Source organism: Phasianus colchicus, chromosome 14 (assembly GCF_987193195.1).
Source record: "Phasianus colchicus chromosome 14, bPhaCol1.hap1.1, whole genome shotgun sequence".
Taxonomy (NCBI): Eukaryota; Metazoa; Chordata; class Aves; order Galliformes; family Phasianidae; genus Phasianus; species Phasianus colchicus.
In genome coordinates, this window is record NC_143449.1 from 16,365,309 (window position 1) to 16,380,769 (window position 15,461).

At 46.7% G+C, this 15,461-nt stretch overlaps 1 protein-coding gene across 5 annotated transcripts in view; it reads left to right on the forward strand.

Annotated features, from left to right (window-relative positions):
* GPC3 (glypican 3) overlaps positions 1-15,461 on the forward strand; it is a 120,075-nt gene that overhangs the window by 55,745 nt on the left and 48,869 nt on the right. For all 5 annotated transcript variants that reach the window (XR_016471146.1, XM_090150342.1, XM_090150341.1 and 2 more), the window contains exons 4-5: positions 12,314-12,447; positions 13,916-14,041. Coding sequence is in view for 4 of the 5 variants with exons in the window: in XM_090150342.1 (XP_090006468.1) it covers positions 12,314-12,447; positions 13,916-14,041 (260 nt within the window). In the remaining variant the exon portion in view is untranslated. The remainder of the gene's footprint in view (positions 1-12,313; positions 12,448-13,915; positions 14,042-15,461) is intronic.

Below are 15,461 nucleotides of genomic sequence, written 5' to 3' on the forward strand. Positions count from 1 at the left end.
AGTGACTTTGGCATGGGTGCCCTTGATGGTGAAGCTCAGAGGTTATTCTCAGCCCACTGAAAGCTGCATGCCTTGCCTGCCCTAGGGAAGAAGCTCATTATTGCTGTGCTGTTAATTAACTTGCTGCTAACAAAGCTTTGCCTCTAGAGGATGCAGTGTGCTTCATGCATTGGTCAGCCTTGCCTATGTTCTCATGGACACAGCAGTGTGCTGCTGTACCTCCTGCACATGCTGAGGGCAAAGTGAGGCTCTGGGGGAATTGATCACCGAATTGGGTCTGACACTGGTGGGTGGAGTGCAGGGCTGCACAGAGCCGCCAGGTGGATGCAGCAGACACAGGCAGAGCGAAGCAGGGGGAGATGCCATTAGATGTCAACATGGCTTTAATTTAAAGTAACATTCAATTTTGTTTCTATTTGTAAGCTTTTCTATTTTTTTCCTTTTTTTTTTTTATTGCTTTTCCTCTGCTCTTTTAACTGGATGTGTTCTAGCCTCTGGCACGTTGTGGCATTTCGGTGGAATTTGCAGTGATGCTTTTTTTTAATTAAAAGTAGAAGGCTGCTGCTGGCAGTGCCCCCCCCCCTCCCTGCAGCACGGGGAGCATTCTTTGACAACATGTTTGATGCCAAACCCAACTTCACAGCGAAGCTCACACGAATCTTTTCATTGACTTCAGTCAGAGGCAGATCACACAGCTGGTGGCAACTTTATGGTCTGTGCTGTAAAAAGAGCTTTCTAAGGCTGCTGCATTTTACGGGAGGGGATAGCATTGGGAGCCCACTGAGCCTGGCTTGACTTCATTTCAGATGCTGTGTTGGGCACGGTGCGAGCACAATGCACGTGGTGGGATACCCTGCATCTTTTTTCAGCTGAAGTCAGAAGGAGTGCACAGATTTGTGCAGGTTAATTAACAGCTCTGTGTACCTGTTTGTGCATACTGGGACTTGGCCTGCTTCTTGTTTGAGTGGAGGGGATGCTTTGTTGCTGTGCAACTGGTTTTTCCCCAGATGTTTAGATGTCTACTTGGTCCTGACATCAGTGCTAAGAGGAAAGAGGCAGAGGAAAACTGTCTTAACTGCTGGAAATGCTAGTGTATAGCTGTGCAGTGTTACATTGCTTTCTTCAATGCACAGAGTCCGCTTTCTCTCTCCTCTTTCCTGGATGGAGGGTGCTTGGGATGTTGAAAAGAAGAGAGTTGGTGCTCGTGTCACCCAAGCCTGAGTGTATAAGGGGGGGGGGAGGGGTGTATGAGTATCTCTGCTGTTTGAGTTCTGGGCTTTAGGCTTTGAAGTTTCAAGCTCTTATTTTACAATAAATGGTAATGGTCAAGGACATAATGCAAGGACTTGACATAATTGGATTTGAGGTGGGGAAAAAATGAGTTTCAGGCTGAACTGAAGATCACAGTGTCAGAAAAACCCCTGCGGGTGTCTTGAGGCTTCTGCCACCTGTGAGAAGCACTGGTTGTGGGAACTGCTCCTCCCAATGGTCTGGAGCACTGGAGATGTGTTCATAACTTGAACATTAACTGAAGCTTCTCGCTGCCCCTTCTCAGTCAAGCCAGCTTCTGCTTGGGATTGTTTCTGAGATCCAGATCTAGTTTACCAGAAGGGTGTTTGTGTTGGAGCAAGGCAAAATGGACTGACCCTGAGGGATTTGCTTCTACAGCATGAGTTTCATTGCTTTGTATTTAACTCTGTCTGAAACGTCCCTATGGACAAGACAGTGCCCTCTATGCTAAATGGGGAATCAGGGAGCTGTCTGAGTCTTTGTCAAAGCTGGTTGGATGTCTTTGTTTCAACAGAGAGAGAATAACCAAGGATCACACTCATGGACACAACCCCCTTGCTTCTCATCCAGAACTTCTGCAAAATGTGTTCTGCTCCGTTTCCTTTACAGATACTGCATCCTTACTCAGCTTTGCAGTGTCAGGCTCGTGCTCACAAATACCCGTCTAGTTACGCTTTTTGTGCTAAACTCTCTTCTGGCCTCATTATCCACGACTGCAGCTTCTACCAGGAACTCCATCTGAGGTCATTCCTGGGGCATCCTTCATGCTAACTACTCTGAGTTTACTTCCAGTGACGTGAACCCCTGTGAGTGCCGCTGCCTTACGACTGTAACCAACTCCCCCATTAGCAGTGCTGATGGATGCGCCAAGAACAAAACAGAAACTTAAAAGTGGTCCTCTGCAAAGCAGAAATAGTGCCCAGAGCCACCCATGCAGAGCAGCAGCATTTTGTTTTGCAGTGCAGAAAATGAGATTGTGGGTTGCAATAAGTACTCTGCTTCAATTTGAATTCTCTGCCAGCGTGCAGCATGCGCTCAGAGCTGTGCGTTGTATCATTTTTACATCTTATTATAAAGTAGCTTTGAGGTACTGGGCATGAAAGATACCATCTACCAATATATTTAACTGGAAGAAAATTACAAAGAGATGAGGCCAGTATTTTAGCTGTCCACTGCTGTCCGAGCTGTCCTGTTGGCCTCTTTGCATTGCTGCAGAGCAAGCCAGAGCCCTTCTCTATCTCTACCTGTTGGGTTTCCCCACTAATAAGTCCCTGAGGGTGCAGGTCCTGCTCTCAGATGTATGCATGAGGGTGAAGTTTGCTGCTAACTTCATTATTCTGTGAAAGGCTCATTTGAGTGAGAGGCTGCAGAAAGCTGCCTTGATAGCCTGCAGTCACCGTGGCAGAGTTATTTCTGTTTGAAGAGGTGGAAAAAAAAGAAAAATCCAACCAGCAGCTGGTGAATGTAGAGATTCTTTATGCAGGTATATCTTTCTAACCTAATCAATTTTCACACCTAATTCTCTTTTGCTGTGGTGGAGATGTGCTCTTAGGCACTGACCTGCAGAGGGATGAAGTGGGTGAGCCTAGTGGTTTCTGATGATAATTTGGGGACGACTGAGTTACTTCTCTCTAAAGCTTATTAAGTCTTGGATAGCACATATTGATCCGTGTCATGGTACAAATCAACCTCGTGCACCTGCCCTCCAGAGCATCAGAAAACAGCTATTTCTTCTGCTATTCCAGTGGTCTGTGCTGGTGTTTCCATCATCCTTCCTCTGTGTGGACAGCCCAGGGAGCTGCTTGAAGGCAGTGGGGACTGAGGGCTGTGGCACTGGGGTGGCTCTGACTATCAGCAGTTGCAAAATGGCACCAGGAGCTCAGAACAGATGGGACCAAAAGGTGCATGGCAAAAATTGCTCTGAATTAATGAATCGTGCATGTTGGAAAAGACTTCTAGGATCACCAAGTCCATCCCCACCCCATCATGCCACATCTCCATGGTTCTGGAGCTCCTGTGGGGATGGTGATCCCACTGTTCCCTGGACAGCTGTGCCAGTGCAGCACCACTTTCTCATAAGAAATTTTTCTTACTATCCAACGTGAGGCCATTGCTCATTGTATGTCACTGCTTAGGAACCAGAAAGCACTTCAGGAGCACTCTGTACCAGGAGTTTATTGCAGAATCTGTATCTCTCTGAGTTGCGAAAGCTTGCAAAGTAGTAAAAAGTGAAGATGACATATAGAAATGCAGTGAAATTATTTGATCTGTTCCGATCCAATGCTTTTGCCCCTTGTTTTGGAATCATTGGATATGAATTGATTGGAATTTGCTTCTGATGATCAAATTCCAGCCATTGGTTTGTCAACATCAGCAAAGGTGTTGTGACAAAAATCAGATTCATTCCACTCGTCTGAAAGGAGCCTATCGTGGAATGAGCCACTTTAATATATTAATCAGACATATAAGGCAGCATTGTAACAAGGTTAAAAGTGCACACCGATTTCCATTATAAAGATATTCTCAATCAAGCAGAACCTAATCTACTGCTGTAAGTCACTCTGTAATTCAATTGTACTAACCACAGCGCATGTAAGAGCAAGATGTGTTACAACAAAGTCTAAGAAAAAGCCCTGAAGATATTTTCTATAAAGATGTTTATAATGATTTACATTTTCAATAAGCCTGATTTGTCTTTGGGAAGAGTGTAATTCCTTTATCACGGGCAAAAATCTAATAGGAGTCTTTTTACCTTGTCTGCTGTGTTTTGAGTAAATTATCTTGGTCTGACCTTTAATTGGATTAGACAGAATTTGCTGTCAGGAAGGGGAAAAAAAAAAAGAATTAATATGGATCCAGTAGCTTCAAAATTAAGGAATCAAAAGATGAATAACAAGATCTTTGTGAGGGATGAAAGAACACAGGGCCTTCTTGAGCACTTTGTTGGCCTTGGGTGGATGAATATTACCGCAACGAATCCCTGCTGTGCTGAGTGATTTTTACCACTTTCTGCCATTAACAATTACTGCATTTCTGTTGCAGGCTTTGCCCCAGGAGGCTGTGGTGTGGCTGTGGGCACAGCCTTGTGCATCCCTGGGCTTGGAGGTTCCTGGGGAGGCTCCCATGTCCCCATAGCGCGTCCTGGTGGTGCTCTGGGCTTAGCTGGAAATCCAGTGCTTGTTATTACTTTGCAGGAGATGTTGAGCAGCTTAAAAACCACTGATGATCTGGTGAGCTTCCGTGCCTCCAGCCTGGTTGCTTTGGCAGAAAGTGGTATTGAGAATGAGAGAGGTGGCTGCTGGGGTCCTTCCTATGGGAGAGCTACAGGCAGTGGGGTTCTGGCCCTGTGTTAAGGATGGCTGGGGGGCACTGGGGTGCTTTGGGGTTGGAAGGTTTTCTGCTCAGCTCAACTGCCCCTTCACAGAGTGGTGTTTCGTAGCAAAAAGTGCTCCCCAAACCTTTTGGGATTTGGTGCAAGAGTTCCTTGAAGTACAGATCTAAAAAGCTGCGTATACCTGTGAGCGCAGACCCTCATGGATTACAGGATGGCTGTTCTTTGTTACCTGCTTTGATATCACCAGTTAAAGCAGAGTTAGCAGTAAGCCTGGCGTGCTGTTTTATAAAACTGTTATACTTGCTATTGGATTCCTGATAGAAAGAGAACTAATTAAGGAGATGGGATATCATCAGTAGATTTTTCTTCCCTGAGATTTTATGAGCAGTAATTTGAAAAGAGCCATATTAAAGTCATTGAGAAACAAGTTAATGCTGCGTTTCCGAGAATATTACCCTTCTACCCAAAGATTATATTCAAGAACAAACAGTGTACAGTAGCTAATTGCTAGCTGACACATTATAATGGCTTTATACTTCCCAAATTGAATCAGTCTGGTTAAAGAAAAAATGTCATGCAGTAACTTTTTAATTATTCAACAACGTATTTCTCAAAGAATAATTGAATCGCTGCTCGAGGCTGTAGGGAGAAAGTTGGACCAGTGGATATTGACCACATTTGCTACCCAGCTGACACTACTGCTCTTAAATAACCTCTGCCAGGCTGTCTCCAGGTTGCTGCCTTATGTTCCAGACTGATGGCAGATATCTGTTTTTCCTCTCTAAATTAAGCTGCTAGGAATTCATTTCTCTGATTGTTCCTTTTTGTAGTGCTGCAGGCAAAAAAAAAAAAAAAAAAAAAAAAGCAGTGCAATATAAAAATCCACAGAAATCTGCAAAGGAAACCTATTAATGGAGTGAAGGAAAATAGCAAATGCACCTTGCATGCCTTGAGCCCTCATCATTCTGGAAATGTGGAGATGTGGCACTGAGGGATGTGGTTATGGACATGGTGGGATGGGTTAGGTTGGACTTGGTGATCTTAGAGGCCTTTTCCACCTTTAATGATTCTGTCTGTGCCCTGTGCTGTTTTTCACCAGTGTTGGTGGCCATGCAACAGGCAGAGATGCAGAAAGGAACTTGGGATGCTCTTGGTGGAAACTGGCCATCCCACTTCCTTGCTTTGCCTCTCCGCCTGTTGAGCTGGAGAAGGTAACCTGCTCTGCAATAGGAGGGCCTTGCTGGGACATGCAAGAGAGGTGATATGAGCATAATAGTGTGCGCAGTGAGTTTTGCTCCTCAGCATGACTTTGGTTGGCCTGGCTCACTCCTCCCTGTTTTTCTTTTATGTTGCGTTGTCCCTTTGCTGTGTGTTCATCATTCAGGCAATTCTGCTCCTCTTTTCAGGAATAAAGCCAAGGTTTGGTTGTCTAAGAAACATCATACTGCGTGGATCTAACTTAGAAGCATAATGGGTATGTGAGTGTGCTATGGGGCCCTGTTCCAGGAAATGTCTCCACTTGGGAAAACTGCATCAGCGTGTGCTGAAAATGAAGCCAATGTGGGTTTTTTTTGTTTGTTTGTTTTGTTGTTTTGCTTGTCTGGTCCCTACTGTTAGCTATGCTGGGACACCAGTGCGTGCCCTGTGGTCTGCTGCCCAGGTCTGCCCATAAGAAACAAATACTCTGTTTTGTGTTAAACATGGAACGAACAAAACACTGGAGGGAAACGCTGACTTCAAAAGTTGTGCTTTAATTGCATGTCATAGATTATAAATGCAGAAGGAACAACTGTGATCATTTAGTCCAACTTCCTCTCTACCTATAAATAACAATAAACAGCCTTTTGCTTAAACACAAAGCAGCTTTCTCTGGTGGATTAAATGCTGCATGCTGGCGGTGCTAGAAAGGAGGAACATCTTGTTTGTGTTATTTTATGCACGTTTGAAAGGCTCTGCTCCAACGGAGGTCATGGCTCCTTTGAGCAAAAGGGCATCAGCACAGCAGAGGAGCTGGGTCAGCGAGGGTGGGAGCTGGGCAGGGTGTGCTGGTTTATGTACATATGTAATGTTGGGTGCTGCTGGGAGTGGGGTGCTACGCTGCAATGGGAACGTCTTGGCAGCCCTCTGTTTGAGCCTGGGTGCAGAGGGCTCCTCCACACTCCTGCTGCGACACTGAGCCTCTGCAAAGCATCTCATGGCACTCTGCTCTGACTGGAGGATGCGGTGCAAAATTGCATGGTTATGTTTCCTCCTCAACTGGGAGGTCCACTGGGCTTTGGAGGTGACAGCCCCCTGGTAATGCACTGCAGGGGTCCCCCAGCACTGCCTGCCCTGGTGTGACAGGCGCTGTTATTCTAAGCATTAGTGTTTGTGTGCATCTTACACATTATAGTGCTGCATTATTTAAAGGGAATGCATTATTGAACAGTGCTCTGCTCAGCGTGGAGGGCAGGTTGCTCCCTGCCATCCCTGCTGTTCTGGCTGCTTGGTCAGGAGGCCGTCTTATGTAATCCCTGCAAGGTGATGTCTGAATCATGGGGCGTAATGCAACAGGGTTGATTAACAGCAGCTCTCTATTAATGAGGAATGTTAGAGAAATGTGTGCAGAAGACATCTATGTTGTCACACTGCGTTCCTGCTCAAGCGTGTGAAACCACAGTGATCATTACTTACTGAATAATGACGTGCTTCCAAAAAATAAAGGGCTGTAGATTCATTGTTATGTCCATAATCATATCTTCTGCTGTGAGAAGAGTGAGGGAATGGGGAGTCCTCTTTCACGTCCTCCTGACAAAATGTGTATAATGATTACAAGCATAGAATAAGAACGTTTGTCCTAGCTAAATGTTTATTCACTTCTGTTAATCAGAATGGGTTTGAGAGTGGGCCACAGTCCGTGGAAGCAATGCAATCACTCCAGCACTGTGGCAGATTTAAATCAGTAATAAAAGCCCTGGGGAAATTAACAAGACAAAACATTAACCACAGACTAAACATTAACATATATTAGCATTTTTATTACACCTGTAGAAATGGCAAACGGGCTTGGTTACTACTATTAAAAAGTTTATGTTCTATCCCCGATCATTGCAATGTATATTTTGTTTTAAGCCCTTTAGAATTTAATTAAGCTGATTTCTGTCTCAGCGTTTGAGTAATAGACTTCAGGTTCACTTTTATGGTGACTTTGAAGATAAAGAACGCCTTCATCCCCTGTTTATAATGCTAATGATACGTGTGACATTTAGCAGAGCGGGCTGTGAAAAAGCCACAAGGAGAGGGGAGGCAGCGCCAGTGCGCAGAGCTGCTCTGCTGTTCTCAGGGTGAGTGGCCAAAGCGGGATCCTGCATGGGATGATGCTCAGGGCTTTGTGGGTTCTCCGAAGGCAGCGTGTTTTTTCCAGGTCTTTGGTCTGTTCTGAGCGAAGCTGCGTACTGTGGCAAATCGTCCTTTGTGAGGCTGTGTTCAAATCACTTACAGTAGTTAATCGCTTCTCAGTTTAATGCGCGGCTTCTCCCGAAGGGAACTCGGAAATAGGTATAAAATGACATATGTGAACTGCAGAGAGTGGAGAAGATTGCAGGAGGAAATCTTTAAAAATGAGGCCATCCCCTTGAGGGGGGGAAAAAAGGGGGAAAAAAAAGAAGTACTGTCTCTTCCTGGAGAATGAATCTATAAGCAGAAGAAGAGAAGACAAATGGAAACTCTACTTAAACTTTAAGTGAAGGTCAAATACAGGAAGCTGTCCTTTGGAGCAGAGCTTGTGGTCTGGATGGGAAGCTGCTGCAGCAGGTACCCAGCTTGTCTGGTGCACCCTTATCTTCTAGGGGAGAGCTGATAAGCTTTTTTTTTTTTTTTCCCAGAAAGCTTCTAGGAAATTGCCTTCAGAATGCTCACACCTCTTAGAGGTGGTGCTCAGATTGCCGTGGGGCATCACATGTGTGCTGCTTCCCAGCTATGGGTGCCCCATCCTAGAGGTGCCCAAGGTTGGGTTGCATGGAGCCCTGGACAGCCTGAGCTGGTGGGGGGCACGCAGCCCACAGCAGGGGTTGTAATGAGAGGGACTTTAAGTTCCCTTCCAATCCAAGCTGGTGTGTAATTCCCATGTGTCTATTGCAAGCCAAGTCCTTTGGCATCTCTAAATTAATGGAGGAGCACTGAGATGGGCGGATGGTGCTCCATTAGGGTTTTCCCTGTGCTCCTCTCAGATCAATCCTCTCTCCCAGGCAGAGCCATTACCCAGCCCCTAGGGTGTGGGAGACAGCTGCCTGCTGCCTTTGGGGACGTACCTATGCTGGGCTGCCCCGAGGCTGTGGGGCAGACGTGGGGGTGTGTGGTGGTCAGTGGGAGGCAGTGCCACGCTGCGTTGTGCTTCCTTGGAGAATGCTAATGAAATCAAGGAATTAGCAAGCTTATTAATGAGGAGCAGGGAAACCTGGCTTTGGCTGTTGAAGTAGTGGTGGTATTGGGCACTTTTGAAAGTTTGGGGATTTGGGAGAGGTGTTGTGTTGTGTGCCCTGGCAGCAATTTTAAATTCTTGTATAAACTAACCAAAAAGCCCAACCCATTTTGTATAAAAATCATTCTGCCATTTTATTATTCATTTTCTGTAGCGTAATGCTTCAAGCTGCAGCCTGTTCTGGGACATGAAATAAGACCTCAACATTCTCATACTGAATATACTTCTGATAAGGTTTTGTGTGTGTTTATGATGCCTCTGACAGCACTCAAAGCCACAGATCCATTGGCTTCGTTCTGTGGGTGTGCTTTGCATTCCACGTTTGTTCCTTTGTCGCATCTCAGATTGTCATTTTCTGGACTCTAAAATTTGGAGCTTGCTTTAGAATAGTAATGATGGTCGGGAAAAGCTTGGAGAACAGAGTCTGTGTGTTTTAGTTGCAGCAGGGATGCAAAGAAGAGGAAAGATGGAAACAGACTTGCTGAGATGTTGTCCCAGGACCACTGGTGGCCCAGCAGGCTGCAGCAGATGGCTTGTGAACGCCTTTCCCCCCTCCGATGCACACCCAGTCCTGCCCCTGCAAATGAGCAGGCAATCTGTTACTTCTACATTCTCTCACTTTGCTTAATGTTCAAATCCCAGCTGGATTTTTGACTGAAAAGTGACGATCATTTGGCTGTGACTTCACAAGATGAGATGCACATTGGTGTGATTTTTTTTTTTCCCGAGAAGGTCAATTGGTCCTTGAATAAATAACTAAGTAAGAACTTGCAGCACATGCTGCCCAAACTTTCCAACTTCATGCTTGCCAAGACTACATCTGCTGCCTGTTTTGGGGCTGTGTTTGTTGAGAGGGCTGCCATTTGGGGTTCTATCTGTTGCACTCTCCTGCAAAGCCCTAGTGCTGCCTGGGCCCAGCTCTGGGGCTCAGCCCAAACAGCAGAGGAGTTGCATGGCCCCATCCAGCCGGGTGCTTTGCTTTTTGAAGTGGTGCCTCAGATGGTGCCATTGTTCCTGCTGTCACTTGGGCCCTCCTCTCCCATTCAGCACACTTCAGCATCCTTGGAAAAAAAAAAAAAAGCCTTGATCCTGGCCTTGCTCTTCTCTCAGAGTTCAATAGGCTTTGCCAGCTGAAAGGCTGCTTTCAAAGGGGGAAGGGAGGCTTTTCAGAGTTGGGGGGGAAATCAAAGGGGATCATCACAAATGGCTGCTTAAAATAACCGACCTTTTCCTGGGTCTCTCCTCTGCTTTGCATTCCTGTGCAGAATGTGGGTGCGACGGTGGAGCCTTTGTTGCTGCTCATTTTGTGCCCTCTGTCTCTCAATGTCTGCATGCCCTGTCTTTCCCTTTTAGGGTTTGGAGCAGAACCTCTCTCTGACCCCTCCACTGTCTCAGAGGGCACCTTTTGGGATGAGATGTGCAGCACCTCATATGTCCTCAGAATTGTTTGAGTTGGAAGGGGCCCTTAAAGGCTATCTGGTCCAACTCTCCTGCACTGAGCAGGGACACCCACAGCTCCATTACTGTGCTCAGAGCCTCCAGGCTGACCTCGGGTGTCTGCAGGGGCACCTGTCACATCTTTGGCAACCTGTGCTAATGCCTCACTACTCTTATTGGGAAAAACTTCTTTCTTTTCCAGTCTGTCTCTCATCTTTTAATTTGAAACCACTTCTCCATGTCCTATTGCAACAAACAGAAGCTGCAGTGCCTGGCTTCCCGTGTGGCTTCACTTTTACTTTGTACTATATGGCATCCTGAGCAAAAAAGCTATGACTCTTGATAACGAAACAGATGACGTTTGTAAATTATTTGCCTGTGCAATAGAATGGAATAAATCTCTTCTTGCACATCAGATGCTCTTAGCTTAGGGCAGTGGGTGTGCTTTTAATCGGTGTGCTGCTCAGGGCTGTTCAGCAGCTGTTGTGATGTGGAGCTCAATGTGGTGCTGCTGGGATCATATTGTAAGTACATGGTTGGTTCCAAGCCTGGATGTGGGTAATGGGATGGGGCATGAGGAAAGTGGAATCAATGTTGGCTGTGATGCTTTTGTGGTCCCTGAGCATTCTCCAAGGGTGCCCTACAGAAGTCCTGTAGAAACGTTGATAGGTTTGGTGCATTGATAGCTGTACTAAACGATCTTAGTAGTCTTTTCCAACCTCAGTGATTTTATGATTCTAAGCGGTTCAGAAGGCATTTCCTAGCATTGGGTTGGCGTGATGGTGCCGTGGTGGGGTAGCTATCCATTGTCAGTGTCCTGCAGAAGGAGATGGGCACAGTCCCACCTGCAGTGGGATTGCAGCAGCAGTGCCATGAAGCTGGCATGGAGTCATGGGGCAGCGGCCATGTGGGAGAAGTTTAATGAGATCTTTTGGATTCTTGCCACTGCAGCCACTTACCGAATCATCATCTGTATGCTAATGACCTAATTTGTGTCATTAACAGAGACCTGTTAATCAAGACCTCCCATGGCATGACTCAGCTGGAGCCGCAATGCTTGCTGTATTTTAGGTTATGATTTTCTTTCAATTAGCAATGATACGTATGATGCTCAGCCCTGGGTACCAGCAGCATGAGCTCTGCAGATGCTGAGCTGCTTTGAGCTGCAGAATGTAGGGCTCAGGATCTGCCTTTTGAAGGGAGGTGTTTCCTAACAATCTGGCTGGAAAGGTGGAGAGTGGTACCCTGGGTTGCTGCGAATTTGGGGAAGGAAGGAATGGGGAGCATGAGCATCTTTCTGCCAGTGTGGGTTTAACTCAACAGAAGGGTGCTTGTTCAGGAGTTGAGCTGCATCCTTATGGCAACAGTTTTGTTTTTGGGCTCTGGGATGTGTGTGGGTGGGAGTCCCTCAGGCATCACCTTGGTATGTGCATCCTTGTTGGGATGGTGTCTTCACCTTCCAGGGCAAGGTGTGGGACAACTTTAAAAAGCCTCAAAATCAGACTCAAGTGGGTCTATGCTCATAGGGAGATCGAGTGCATCAATGTGTTCTCTGCTAATTATTTCACTACTTTTTTTTTTTTTCCTTGGAATGGGGCATTGTAAGTGAAGTGAGAAGTAACATAGAGTCCTCAATCCATTCTGAGAGTGATTTGGGAACTCTGGGGTTGCTGGAGGTAGGCAGTGGTGTACAAAGTTCCTAACCCTCTAGACAGCAGCATGCATCTTTCTTGTCTTCCTTCAGTACTTACGGCCCTGAAATTCCCTCATTCTGTGGTGTTTGTGTGTTCCAGGTCAGCCGGCTCTGCGGTCACGCTCAGCAGAGGCAGTATCGATCCACTAATTACCCTGAAGACCTCTTCATTGACAAAAAAGTCCTGAAGGTGACTCGCATAGAGCAGGAAGAAACGCTGTCAAGCAGGAGGAGGTAAGTGCACAAAATGCCATTGCTGGGTTTCCTGAGCATTGCTGCTGTGCCAGATGTACCCCCAGCTAGAAATGGTGGCTGTCAGCTGAAATGTTGCGTGAAGCAACGTGCAGCCAGTGGGCTTATTTCACTTTATTTCTCTGCAGTCTTTCACAGTAGTTCAGAAATATGTACAGCCTTCCACTGCATATTTCAGAGTGAAGCAGGTGCTGTGCCTTCACTGCTGTTGTAAATACAATAAAAATCTGTGCAGAAAAGGGCAAATTCAGCCCTTCTTTACCTGGGGATGGACTGGCTTGGAGCAACAGAGCCGCATTCCTGATATGGGTTCCCATGAGATAGCAGCAGGACTCACATTCCTCCCTTGTCTCGACATGTTGGAGATGCTGTTTGAGGACTACACAGCCTAATGAGATCTGCTGCAACAAATCACACAAGCTCATACCTGCAGATATGGAGGAGTTTCTCCTGTCTTCTCCCTGCCCTGCTTGAAGCTCTGGGCAGCAGGAAGGCTTTCTTTTTCCTATTCTCCCTGATGCTGCTTGGGTGTGCAGGATGTGAATAGCTGGGCATGACATGAATTAGCTTAGGGTTCCCCAGTCAAACTCTTGTTTACTGGTGTGGATAAGGGAAGATGGGTTGCGGTAGGCTGACAGGCTGTGCTGTGCTGGGCCGGGGGGTGGGGGGGGAGGTGTTCGATTTCCCATTGCTTCTCCTTCGATCTCCGCCTGCAAAACCCAGCACAGGGCTTTCCCTTGCTTCGTCTGCCCCCAGCTGGCAGCCGGGAGCTTGGGCTGGAGAGGAGATCCCGAGCCCACAGGAACCTCAGCAAATCCCCGCTCCGGGAGAGGGATGCGGGGAGCCTGGTACGCCCTGAGAAATAACTGATTGCCAGAGAGATAAATGTACTGAGCTGCAGCCAGGAGGTTGTGAGGCCAAGTCTGATCTCCTCCAGTTCCCTACTGTTCATATTCCTATACTCTGTGCAGTGTTTACCTAATCAAATCTGCTGTCATTTCCTAGTGACAGCTGTTGAGCGTCCCCAGGTCACCTCTTCCATTGCAAGCTGCACACCTAAGCTGCAAGGACTGCTGCATCCCGTGCCCCATTTCTGGCTGCTTAGAGCCCTGGGGTTGACCCATGCCCTGGTCCCCGTGGACCACTGCTGGGAGGGACCTGCCTGGGCCAGGTGACCCTGGTGATGCTGTGGGCTGAGGTCCTGCTGCATCTCCTCCATCGGGACAGTTCTGCCCTGAAAACCACGGATTCATCCCTTGACCAGATATCATTGGAGAATGATGCACCATGCTGCTTGAGGTCACAGACAAGACTGATGCTTTGTGGCCTGTTTGTATTCTGCTGTCCTCCTGTTGTGTTTGGCCATGTTGACTGCCTTCACTGGTTAAATGCCATCAACCCTATATTTTCTTTTTGTGACTGAGAACCAATTTTTTTCCCTTTCTTCCAGGGAACTGATTATGAAACTGAAGTCTCACAGTGATTTTTACAGCAGCTTGCCAGAGTACATCTGCAACCACAGCTCTGCTGTTCAGAACGACACCATTTGCTGGAATGGGCAAGAAGTCGTGGAGAGGTGAATCATTTCTGCCTTCTCTTTCCCCAGTACTGCTCATCATTTCTTATCCAGACCAGGACACTGCTTATTGCCTTAAGAAACCTTTGGCATAACTGGCATCTGCTCGTGTTGCAGCTCAGGTTGATGTGCAAAGCGTGGAGGGGAGAAATAGTTGTGTGCACCCTCCACTGAGCTCTCTGTGTTCTGCTGTGAAATCCCTGTGGCCACAGGCAGGTTTTGTTGCAGTGAGCCAGAGAGGGGGGAGAGGCAGCAGCTCAGCACAGCCACGCACAGAGGTTATGGGTTGGGTACATGGAGGGGCACATGCAGGCTGCACTTGCTGTGATGGTGATAACAGAGAATACAAGAGTGTGATTAATAGCATAAAATGGAGGGGGGAGGAGGGGAATGTTAATAAAACTGGAGCATTTCCTTGCAAAAATTGTCTCTTAAGAATGTAAATGTGGAAATAGAACTTGGAAATGTTTTTTTTAATAATTATATTTAATTCTTTTTTAATAACTCTACTTTGCAAAGCATCTTTTGCTATTAAGTCATTTGCGTAAGGGAGGAAATAGAAATAAAATCAGGAAGCTGTTGAGATATTAATTAGAACTTCTTGATTCGGTAACCATCCAGCATGATTAGCCTGCGCTTGCAATACTGGCCTGAAACACTGAAAGGACCAAAATAGCATCAAAATGTATTTTTAAAAGAATTATTTGAACATCTAAGATTGCAACCTTAGCCAATAGTGTTGTTTCAGTGGAGCTGAGACTGCCAAAATAGTGCTCTGGGTGCTGGGGCTTCCTGGCTGGGGATCCCTTTCAGGGAATCTGAGATCATTCCTGAAAATCAGGTGCATTCCAGGTAACCCCAACCACTGCTGTGTTTATTCAGCCTTTTCCCCCAGAGGGAGCCAAGCAGCTGTTCACTGCATGGAAGTGATTTTGCAAGCTACTCTGAGAACGCTGTGATGTGCCTGAATTTCTGGTGCAGCTACAGCCATCCTCCTGCTGGACTGACGTGCAACTGCTGGGCCTCATTCAGAGTCCAGTTTGCTGCTTTTCATGAGAAATGTGGTGCTTTTTGAATCCCTGGTTTCAATTTCAGTCTGTTGAGATGGTAGTTTGTCCTGTGTGTGTTACTGCTGTCAGAGGGGGGCCTGAGTTCCTGGGGAGACACGAGCCCTCCAGATGCCTGGAACAGCACAGGGATGGATGTGTGTGTGCTGTGTTATTGTATCTGGTGCTGTGCTGATTGGGCACTGCTGTGTCACTGAGCTCAGTGAGGTCTACATGGACCCATCTGGGCTTTGCTGGTGTTCTCCTAGGGCTTGTGGCCATTTACCTCTCCCATCCTTGATGTAGTTCCTAAGTGTTAATGAAATTAGAGAGAAACCCTAAGCCAGAGATGCTCAGTGCCTTCCTGCTGTGTC